The following is an 11,972-nucleotide window of genomic DNA, read 5'->3' on the forward strand; positions in this document are numbered from 1 at the left end:
CCTAGCAGGCACCACAACAACCGAGACCTCCACCGGAGCCAATGGCACCCTTAACAGAGCCAGCATCCTGAAGAATCAATCCTGTGTAATTGATTGCCTTCCTAGAAGCGCCCCTTTCTTCCAGCAGAGGACGCGAGGGGGCGTGCGGAAGACCCTCGGCAGGGCAGCTGCCCAGGCCCCGATCGCTTTCGCTTCAAGGCAGCCTGCTCCCATCCGGCGCCTTCCAGCCCCCGGGAAAGGCAGGCAAGCGGGCGGCGGCGCGGCTTCCTACTCGCCGTTTGCAGCTGGCCTGCCTTGGCCGCGCGAGGGCGGGGGCGGGGGCGGGGGCGGGGGAAGAGGGGGGATTTGCAGGCGAAGCGCCGTCCCCGGGGGGCGAGCGGCTGGAGGAGATTTGCAGCCTCGCTGGGTCCCCGAGTGGGCGGGAGGCACAAATCTCGCCCACGTTTCATCTGACGTCGCTGGAGCCGCAGCGGCTTTTCAGCTCCTCCTGCCAGAGGCTTTTTTTGTTTGTTTCTTTTAACCCGTGCTGTCTCCGGCCGGGAGAAGAGCTCAGTTCACGGGAAGACACCACTGCCCGAAGCAGAAGCCCGGAGCCCCGGTCTCCCGTCGGGAGCCGGCTCCCCCCCGCTCCCTCCCCTCGGGCCAAAGGCCAGGCCTGACCATCTAGCGCGAGCGTCGCGCCAAACCCGGGCCGCGGGGGCGCCTTCTTCTCTCTCCCCGACCTGAAGCAGCTATTAATAATCCGCACGCAAGCACAGGACGCTCCGGTTTCCCTCTCCCCGGCGGCCCTGGCTCGGCTCCTCCTGGACAGCGGCAAGCGCGGCGCCTGACAACTGCATTTCGGGAAGGGCGGTCCAGGCGGCCCCTGACGAAGAGGCTCTGCGGCGGCCGAATTCGCGCGGGGGCCCCGGGGGCTTTGGGAGCCACGCACGGCCCATCACCCGCGGCCTCTTGGCCCTCTGCCCCCGCTTGCCGAAAGCCAACCGGGGGGGGGGCGGGAGACACACACCACGGATCCTCCTCGCCGCTCCACATAAGCCTCCGGGGCTGATAAAGGGGGGGGGGTTCCCCTGCCTTGCCTGCCTTTCGCTCCCTGCAGTCCCCGCGGGGTTCCTCCTCAGCTGGCCGGGCGCCCCAAAGCGCCGAAGACGGCGGGGGGTCGCGGGAGGAGGCAACGTGGCCGAGCTGTCAATGTCAGGGCGAAGGAGGAATCGTGAGCGGCAGCAACCCCGGCGGCGGCGGCGACGGGGACTGAGCGGGAGGCACGACACCGGCGGCGCAGACACACCTGCCCACATTAGAGCGGCCACCCCCCGGCCGCAGGCGGCACCTTGAACCCCCCGGCCCCCTCGCGAGCCGTTACCTTCTCCTGCGCCCTGGTGAGCTTCTTCTGCACGTTGCTGGCTATTTTCCCCGCGGTGACTCCTTTGCCCATCTCAGCCATGGTGCCGGCCTTGGGGGAGCGGTGCGCTGGTTCAATCAATCAGACCTGGAGGAAGGGGCGAAAGACCAGCAGGAGCGGAACAATGGCCATAGCCCTCTTCAAGAGCCGGGGGACGGGAGGATACAGCCTTTTAAAGAGACAGTACCAGGCAGGCGCGGCGGCGTCTTAAAGGGGCAGCGCGCCCTGGTTGGAGCTCGGCGAGGCAGGAAGCCGCCTGGCTGGGAAAGGGAATACCGCCGGAGCAAAACGCTCGGGGGGACTGCTCGCCTCTCCTAGGCCAATCTGTATATTTCCGGGGGAAATGGCATGCCGTCGCCACTGGGCAAAATCTATAGCGGGGGGAGGGGGCTTGGGGGGGGGGGTCTTCTGAGTTTCCTGGAGGTGGGAGCCACAGGGCTGAATTTGGCCCAGGCCCGCATGTAGTAGTCTATGTAAAATTATTTCGATATGAAAATATATTTTCCAAAAATCATATGCTATCAACAGTTTGTGGTTTTGTTATTATTTTACTCATAGCAGTCTGAATCTCAGTCAAAGAAGACTATAAAGAGGAGAGGAAGGATGTTGTGAAGTCCTTCCCTTCTTGCACAATTAATTTGTGTATGAAAGGAAATACTTCCTCTCCCTGTCTCTCTTTTCCTCACAACTACCCAGATAAGTTAGGCTGCATGACTGGCCCCAGGTGACATCTAGTGCTTCATGTCTATGTGGGGCCAGTCACATAAATACGGGCTTCTCAGCAACCTTGGCCTCAAAATATGAGAGCATTTGTTTACCTGAAGTAGGGTCCAGGACAGCAGAATCAACTGATTTTCCATATCTGGGGGACCAGTTTTATATCTTCCCTCCCCTCATGTACAGATGCCCAGAGAAAAACAAGAATGGCAAAAGAGAGACTTATTCCCATCTCCTTCATTGTTTTTTTTTTTCTTTTCTCTAAAGCAAGTCCTAGGATGTCAAAAGCAACTTAACTTTTACCATTTGGGACACTGTTCATCCCCCACAAACACATACACAAATTACTAGAAAATCAGAGTCCAGTATGATCCATAACAAGTAGCACCTTTAAGACCAACAAAGATTTATTGTTGGCCTTAAAGGTGCTACTGGACTCTGATTTTATTGTGCTACTTCAGACCAACACGTCTACCCATTTGAATCTACACAATTTACTAGAGAGAGAAATAGTTGCAAGTCCCCTTATTCATCTTCCACCATTTGGGGCAACAGAGCTCTGATCACCTGCACCCTGACACATAACTCCCTATATTTGGGCAATTTAAGTTGGAGTTGGAATGGAAATATTTCTTTATCTAAAAGAGCATCTAGGAAGTAGAATAACCACTTTTGGAGAGTCATTCTCATATTTTGGTCACAGAATGCATGCAAATGATGGATTAGAAAAAATGATCCTGCTTGGTAAGACTGAAGGAAGCAGAAAAAGAGGTGACAAAGAATACAATGGATGGATAGAATCAAAGACATAAGTGGATTGACCTTACAAAAATTTAAAGAAATGACTGCAGTGTTGTATGTCGGACCTTTGTTCATGAAGTTACCATGTGTTGGAAATGACTTCAGAACGCAACAACAAGGTCTAGGAATTCATAGTAACTGCAGGATAATTATGGATTTCCTAGCTTTGACTGAGCAGAGGGACTTTCCAGAAAGGTAACAAAAGGTGATTACATCCAGCCAGGGTGGACAAAAGGGCTTGCAGGGTTGAAGATCTGAGCCGTAGTCCACCTAGTTCAGCAACCAGTGATGTCAAAGGTTTCTGCCTGCCCACCTTAGTAAACAATACTGACCACCAATAGATTTATGTATTTCAGTAGAATACAGCTTTGTGTTTGCACAGTGCTCCACATGTGCTCCACTGGAGAGCCAGTTTGGTGTAGTGGTTAGGAGTGCGGACTTCTAATCTGGTGTGCCAGGTTCAATTCTGCACTCCCCCACACGCAGCCAGCTGGGTGACCTTGGCCTCACCACAGCACTGATAAAACTGTTCTGACCGAGCAGTGATATCAGGGCTCACTCAGCCTCACCCAACTCACAGGGAGTCTGTTGTGGGGAGAAGAAAGGGAAGGCGACTGTAAACCGCTTTGAGCCTCCTTCAGGTAGAGAAAAGCGGCATATAAGAACCAACTCTTCTTCTTCTAACAAGTCACACTGGAAAAGATCCCTGAACCAAGGGAATTGAAAGCAAGAACAACAAAAGAAGGAGAAATGATGCAAGAGGGGCATTGTTTTCATTTGGTTTAAGGCTCAGTATTAGATCTTCTTTTCAGTACCAAAGAAAGTTACATAGGGGGGGGAGAAGAATCCTTTACCCCCCCCCCAAAAAAAAAGACTTGTTGCTTTTGGAACAAGCCTGTAGCCCATACATAGAGTCCTTCATTCATCACTGAATAATCCCCAGCTAGCTTGGATTGGAGGTCAGAGGCTTTGTTTTAATCCTTGGTGCCTCTTCTTTCAAGAAAGTAACTGCTGCCTCCTTTACTGTCTTCCTTAGTTCTAAATCCCAGCAGTTTTTACACCGAAGAGTGCATCCAATATAAGCAGCTCATAGGTGATGATAGGCTACTTATTAACATTTACAAATCTCAGCAAGAGAATGTGTGTGAAAACTGTTTAAAACAATCACAATTTGCAAACTTTTGTTTAAAATGAAGGTAATGATACTGATTATTATTGTTAACTACACAGAGCCAGGCAGATGCTTTTCATAATTTTGATGAAACACTTTATTGAAGAATCCTCAGTGAAAGATGAATTGCAGAATAGTATCAGTTTACCTGTCCAGGGTTGGATTAGACAACATGAAGACCAAGAAATCAGTGAGTGGTGAGCATGAAAGACAACCAGAGTGTATATCCAGAGAATCTCTCAAATTCATTGTGAAAAGTTCCATGAGGCAACATGATAGAAATCTGTTCTGCACCTTGCTTTCTTGTGTTTCCTGCAAGGTGCTCAGAATAGTATTAATAATTATCTCTTCTCCATTGTAGCTTCTCAATACCCCTATGGAGTTAAGTGGAAATGAGAGACCACAGATGGCCTAAGGTTGACCTACACCATTGTGAGGGAACCTGGATCTCCTAAGTCCTAGTCTAACATTATAACTATTGGACTAAACACCTCTCCCTCTCTGTGTGTCTTTGCTGGAGGCTCATTGGCCACCAGCATAGGGATGCCAGCCTCCACGTGAGAACTGAGGATCCACCAGAATTACATCTCATCTCTAGACTACAGAGATCAGTTCTTTTGGAGAAAATGGATGCTTGGAAGGGTGGACTCTATGGCATTGTCCCCCACTGAAGGCCCCTTCCCCAAATGTCCAGGCATTTGCCAATTTGGATCTGGCAATCCTACCCCTGCTGGCAGCTAGGAGGATCTGGCAACTCTACATCAGCACCACTAACAAATTCCAGGTTCAGAGTGATTGCTCTTTCAAAGTGGCAATTCATTTGGAATTCCTGCCTCAGATGCCCATGTCCCATGGGCCAGCCATGAGGGAGAGAGGCTTCAGCTGTATTACTGCTCGGTACTGATGCACACACCACCAGCAATGAAGTGGAGGAGCAGGCAGCCATCATAGAATGGCTGGGATTTTTGCTTTAAAGCAGTGTTCCCCAACCCGCGGTCTGGAGAACGGGACCGGTTTGTGGATCAGTTGGTACTGGACCGTGGCTCTTCCTCGGCCTCCTCCCCAGCTACTGCCTCGGGGCTGCCCTGCCACTCTGCCGCTAGCTCACCTTTGGTGTTCTCCGGAGGCCGCCATGGCTGGGGCTCCCCCTTGGTGTGGCACTGCACAGCTGCTGCTGGCAGCGCCCCCAGCGGGCGGCAGGAAATCAGGGGTGCCAGCAGGAAAGCAAGTGGAGCAGGGGCTCAGGCAGCGACGTCCCTCAGCAAAAGACTATCCCCCCCCCCGGGCCTCAATAAAATTGTCAAGCGTTGACTGGTCCCCAGTGATAAAAAGGTTGGCTACCACTGCTTTAAAGCATTCAAAGCACTTCTTGTACACTATCCTGTTGTAATCCTTACAGCCTTGGAGGGCAGGTTAGTGTTCTTATTGCAATCAAAAAACAGAGGTTGAGAGAGGGTGGCCTGCATTAAACTTCCTACTGGATTCCTTCCTATTGGAAGTGAGATGCAGACTGGGGGGGTCTATAGATTGTCCTTTGTTTAACTACTTCTGTTCTTAGTTCAAAGGCAGACATGCAGTGCCTGATGATCCTTTTGGCGTGTCAGTGGTCATCCTTTAAATTATTTACAAGTGGGAGAAGGAAGGCGTACAGATCCTGGGCAACATATGCATAACTGCACATTTGTTGTGTGCAACAATGTGAAAAGGCCCTTGTTTGCCAAGAAAGGAAGTAAGTTCTCAGATTGCATTTGTGGGTCCAGGGCTTGCAAAGGCTTAACGTTCCTAATTACTTTTACAAGCTTAAACTGCTTTACTCAGTAAATTAATCAACTAAAGCTTTTGGCCCAGATGAGACACTGCATATGTGTTTCTGCCAGAGCTGTGAACATGTAGCCATGTTACATTGTCAGTAATTGTGCCAGTCAGTTGCTGAGTATGGAGCCCCAGCATTCGGTTCAAAGAAAGAACGACAAGTGCATCTGTTTTGTGCATGCAGTTCCCCCTCCAGCTACAGCAACCATCTCCAACATGGGTGTCATGGTGCCCTTTGAAGTCTTTCCTGGCACCTTCCTGAAACTATGGGATAAAATCCAGCAGTTCTTAAATGGAGCAGGAAAAAGAGAGCCCTGGTTTGTTCCCTATGTCACTGTGTGATGAGAAGAAGAGAGGCCATTTCTTATACTTCGCCTTTCACTACTCAAAGGAATCCCAAAGTGACTTAAAAACACCTTTCCCTTGCTTTCTGTACAACAGGCGCCCTCTGAGATAAGTGGGGTTGAGAGAACTGCTCTGCAAGGACAGCTCTAAGAGTACTGTGATTAGCCCAAGTTCATCCAGCTAGCTGCATGTGGAAGAGTGGATAAACAAATGCTGTTCTCCAAATTAGAGTGCGCTGCTCTTTAACTGCTACACCACACTGGCTTTCAGCCTAGGCAGGTGAATGACAGCTGTGTGTTCCCAACTGAGCTGCAGGCACACAATCCCAAGGCTATCCCTGTGTCCATGCAATGGCCTTCCCCTGTGTCTAGAAACTGAAACAAAACAGTATCTCTTTTCCCCAAGCAGAGGACCGATCTTGTCCTTCATAGCTCCTATTTCACGATAGCACCCACTGCTATTTCTCATACTTCCAAAAATGTCCACAGCTGGGGACTCCTGAGCTAGAGACACAGCCGCAAGCACCCCACCTCATTTGGGTTGTTTCTGTATCTGTATTATGCCCAAGAAGTTCTGTCATCGACATTGCTAGGTCTCAAGAGCAAGCTAGATCGGCCAAGGCTGCTCAAGCCCCACTGCAATGGATGAAAATAATGCACAAATACCTAATAACGTTTTTTTGGTTTGAATGGGAATGATGAAACAGTCACCATGTGCAGCTGTCATAATCAGCAGTTTCCCAAAGCAAGCACTGGGTAGATTACTAGATATGCAGTCCCAAGAAACGATCTTCTAAAGGTTACTTCATATATGGACTTTCTAACACAGGGATTCATTTTATACAGTATGACTAGAGGCAAAGCCCATTGTACCCAGGAATACTACAGGCACCAGAATCCACACCTGCACTGTGGCCTTCCTGGGGGCTGGCTACATAGCAAAAGCTCTTGCCCACCCTTGGACTCTTGAGGCTCTGCCTCCAAACCTCAAGGGGTCACCAACCTCCAACTGCGGCCTGGAAATCTGGAACTGGACTATAGAGATCAGCTCTCCAGGGAAAAATGGCTCTTTTGGAGGGGGGACTCTACAATGACAACTCATCTCCAGGCTCCTGGAGATGAAAGGGCTTGCTTGGGAGGGGGAACTCTGTGGCAGAGAGGTTGCAGGATGGGAGAGGTTGGGACCTGGGGATTTTCTGGAATTGCAGGACATTTCTAGGCAACAGAGATCAGTCCCCCTGGACAAAAGGCCTGGCTTTGAATGCCATGGAGGTGCAAGGATGCCAGGCTCCAGGTGGGAAACAAAGAGAAATGCTGGGTGGGAGGCATTGTTATAACGATAAACATCACATAATTCAAAATTTGTCACAGTTTTTTCCTTTAATGAAAATATTTCATTGATAGCAAAATTTGCTTAAAGAACGGAACACCTTTCAGTCAGTATGTTCTCCAGTTCAGTTTAATATCAGAGTAAATCAAAAACAGTTCCATGTTACAATCAAACATGAAAACATTGCTTGGCAAAGAACTTACAGAGGGTTTCTCCACTATTGCTTCTATGTCAGCTTTTCTCAACATTTTTACAATTGAGAAATCCCTGAAACATTCCTCAGGTTTTGAGAAACCCCAGAAGTGGGATCTCCAGATCTCTAGCATCCCTGCCACTGATCATGGGTGCCAGCCTCCAGGTGGGGCCTGGAGAACCCACAGAATGAAAGCTCCTCTCCAGACTGCAGAGATCAGTTCCCCAGGAGGAAAGGGCTGCTTGGGATGGGGATGGAAGGCTATTTTGCACTTCCCTCTATACACATACATGCAGAGAGAGAGAAGACAAAAACATTTCTCCCTTCTCAAATAGCAAACCTTATTAACGATACAAACACCACTCCATGTAGGAAACAACTGAGTGTCTCCCTCCTTGGATTGCCCTGAGAAGCCATTGGCCAGAAGGTCCATATTTGAAGGGAAAGAATACTATAACTGTAAATGAGCAAGTAAAGAAAAAAGACTTGCACTATCCTCCTGCAACAGCTTCTTCTACATGTGCTCTAGCTATGTCTCTTTAATGCAATGGCAATTTGTACAGATTGGTGTAGTGGTTAAGAGCAGCCACTTCTAACATATGAGCTGTATTTGATTCCCTGCTTTTCCACATGCTGAGTGACCTTGGCCTACTCACAGTCCTGTTAGACACTGTTCTCACAGAGCAGTTTCAGAGCTCTCTCAGCCTCCCCTATCTCACAGGGTGTCTGTTCCAGGGGGTTGGACTAGATGGCCTGTGTGGCCTCTTCCAACTCTATGATTCTATATCCCAAGAGAGGGCAAATTAGTTAGGGAATGAATTGGCTGCATGCAAGTCAACTTTATAATGTTTAATGATTATAGTGATAACCTTGTGAGTAGGTTAGGCTGAGAGTGCACGACTAGCCTAGTAAGCTTCCATAACAAACTGGATCTCCAGCACTCTATCCATTATTCCACACTGGCATTATTTCACAACAGAGACAAATCCTGCATGTCAGAGTGCTGCATCTTCTAGCCATCTCTGTTGCATCTGTGGACATTCAGGGACTAGTAGCTTGAAAGCTGAGCCTGAGATCCATAACAGTTCTTAGGGATTTGCCGGTTCCCAAGGCACAGTCAATCAGCACAGAGACTTAGGGACCAATCACAGGCTTCTGTTAAGGCCAATCATACTTTTGGCAGGAGACACAAATGTGCATATAAGTTCCACAGTTCTGATTGTTGATGTTCTGTATTTCCGGTTCCAGTAAAGTTGTTTGGTTGTTGGAGCTGAGTGTCTGTGTCTTACTGAACCCACAGATTTAATAGTCTCCCAGTCCTGTTTCTTTCTCTGATCCAAAATTCATATGGATGTTATTTCTACAATATTTCCTGCTCCCCTCCACTGGTGGAGAGACACCTTCTCTAAGCTTTGATGCGTCACTGGAAAGCTAGCAAGACTCCTTTCTTGGCAATTAGTGAAGAAACCTCTCCCAATGAAAGAACATTATGCATTCTTTTGTCATAAGACCTGACTTTCCCACCCCCTTGAGAGAAACCATAGTGGTATTCTGTTGCCAGCAAATTCATGACAGTATGATGTCACCCCCTAGAAGGCATCAACTATAATCTCAATAATTCAAATGTCAATGGTATTAGTAATGAAAAACAATACTTAATAGTTGTAAAGTCAGGGAAGCCACTCATTTCTTATCCTTTAGGAAGGTGAAGCCTATTGTAATTTGGGGATAAAGCAGGAGTAGGAGGAACTCTAGAAGATTTAATATGGAAATGCCGTCTGTACCAGGTATTAAGAGTTAAAATGCTTTGATCCATTACACATTGATCCATTGTGTGGTCTGCATAAGAAAAAGGTGCTAAGATTATTTAAAAAGTGATTCATCACAATCCTTACAAAATAATTTTGTACATGGAGTAAGAGGGAGGATTTCTTAGCTATACATGGATGCTAGTTTTCCTTACTATGTCACACTATACAGGCAATCTTTGCATAACATTTTTTGTTAGCATTTTTAGTTTTGCATCTGGAGAAAGCAGTAGAGAATGGAAAAAATACTCCCGACTGAGATTCATTATGCTAATACCTCATTTGAAAAAAATTCAATAAAATATCAATCCAGGTTGATCTCACTGGTGATGTTTCTATTATAAACAGGAAAGAGAGGCTTGGGGGGGGGTGGCTGTTTTTAATCTCACTGCTCTGGGTTATCTGTGGAGATTGCTGCCCATGGACTTGTTTGTGGGTGTGAATTAAAAACAGGTCAATGAATCATGCAGAGTAAATAATAAGAATGGCAAAACCAGAGTGATGAGTCATGCATCTCAACGACAAATCGTGACAAGTAATTTCAGGAGAGAAGACATTCAGACAGCAGTGTAAAATATTAGATTAGTAATGGGCACAGCTTTTCTTCAGCAAGATCTGTCAGTAGCTTCCAAGCAGGAAAATCTAAACTGAAGCCATGTGTGCAAAATGCTAATGGTGGAACACAAAAGTGGGAGACCCTTAACATTCGATCCTCTCTAGACATTTTACTTCTCAGACTGCTGAGGGATTGAAATATCCCTTGCAATAGGATGGATAATATGAGAGCACCAGTCAATGGGCTGCTAGTGCAATCCAGCTGGTTTTAGCTGAAAGATGGGGGGGGGGGTTAATATGGTAATGCAATTCTATAGAATTCTATACACCAATGAGAGCAGGCTAAGAAACAGGAAGCACATTGTTAAAGAAATACTTCCTCTGCAGTGTTTTGATAGGTATGGTTGCTTTTCTGTGTGGAAACCCTTGTTGCATCTACATATTAAAAGTGGTCATCAGAATTGGTATAGGAAAGAGAACCACCTGTAATTCCTGGCATTGGCCACAAAGTGCCTTTAGAGACTATCTGAGCTAGTTTAGTATGACCTTTCATACCCAGCAGCATATTGTACTCAAAGCTACAAATATGTCAATAACAGCCAGGACTAGACCAGAGAATCCCTAAACCAGTGTAGTGTTACTCACTGTAGTGAGCTACCAAGCCTCTTCTGCATGATGGATAAGCTGATGAAAACTCACTAAATACATCATTGTTTTTCTGATCTCTGCACAGAAGAGTTCATTTACTCCACAAAACTGATTTTGCTCTGCACGGTGAACTGCCTCTTTGGTGCTTTAAGCATCTTTTAAGCGTTGTTTCTGAAACATGGGGGCTTTTTGCACGCCTTCAAAATCGCACAATGGTTGCCAATTGGAAACGCTACTGATTTGCTGTTATGCACAACGTCGTCGACAATCTGCCACACACCTGAAACCAATCTGCAAAAAGCGCTTCCTTGTAGCGCTTTCAGGGAAATCCCCAAAAGTGGATTCACCCTCCGGAAAGCGATACACTCCTGCAACCAATCTGCAACACTAGCGAAAAAGACCTGTGCATTAACATTGTTGCGGTTTCTACAAAGTCCCTCCCCCTGGCTCTCTCCTCTGATCTTCCGGCGAAGCGATCGCCATTTTTTTTTCTCCGAGCGAGCGGGGATAAACGCACCAGCGAGCCTCTTTCAGTTTAGAGGCTTCCCCGGCTTCAGTCCCTCCCCTTCAGTCACTAAGCACAAAGAACAGAGAAGCCCGTTTGCTGATGTATTTTCCCTTTATTTTTTACACATTCATTCAGCCGAAAATCGGGCCCGTGAGAGGGGGGGGGATTTTTTTTTTTCACTCGGAGGGAGCGTGGCAACGATCAAACGACAGCTCAAACACACTAGGCAGCTGGATGGGTCTCTCCGTTGCAACGGATTAACACAGATTTATTGCAATGGGTCTGTTTTTTTTTTTTTAAACCTTTCTTAAAAAGAAAGGGGCTGTTTGGGAGCATGCTAACGGCTGCCCATTGGCTGCTTGACGGCCAGGGGTGGGACGAGTTTGGCAATAGCGCTTCCTTTCTAGCGATTTTTGCCAAGACCGGAAGCCTGTGGGAAACGCTACAAAACGCAACTGGATTCCACTACAAAGGCAGGTATGCATAACGACGAATTCCACTATTTTAAATGGCGATTTTTCATTCAGTGACCAATTTGCTACAAAGATCCCGGTGCGTAAAGCCCCATGCTTTTCACCGATTCATTTCTCTCCAATTCATTTCTCATTGCCTGCTTGAGATGCTCTATTAGTCATGCAGAGAAGCTCCTTGGTTATGCAGATTAGTGACTGCATTAGAGAACA

General features: G+C 47.5%; 1 protein-coding gene across 14 annotated transcripts in view; it reads right to left on the reverse strand.

The window, feature by feature from the left end:
- The window catches only part of BIN1 (bridging integrator 1), a 139,154-nt gene extending 137,454 nt beyond the window's left edge, over window positions 1–1,700 (reverse strand). For 4 of the 14 annotated variants that reach the window (XM_077320584.1, XM_077320577.1, XM_077320587.1 and 1 more), the window contains exon 1: window positions 1,364–1,697. In XM_077320584.1, coding sequence (XP_077176699.1) covers window positions 1,364–1,444 — 81 coding nt within the window. In that variant the 5' untranslated portion in view covers window positions 1,445–1,697. Of the gene's footprint in view, window positions 1–1,363 lie in introns of all 14 variants that reach the window. The other 10 variants (XM_077320583.1, XM_077320591.1, XM_077320586.1 and 7 more) reach the window with 7 other exon arrangements.
- Between the last annotated feature and the right edge of the window lie 10,272 nt (window positions 1,701–11,972).

The sequence above is a fragment of the Paroedura picta genome, chromosome 2, assembly GCF_049243985.1.
Source record: "Paroedura picta isolate Pp20150507F chromosome 2, Ppicta_v3.0, whole genome shotgun sequence".
In the NCBI taxonomy this organism is placed as follows: Eukaryota; Metazoa; Chordata; class Lepidosauria; order Squamata; family Gekkonidae; genus Paroedura; species Paroedura picta.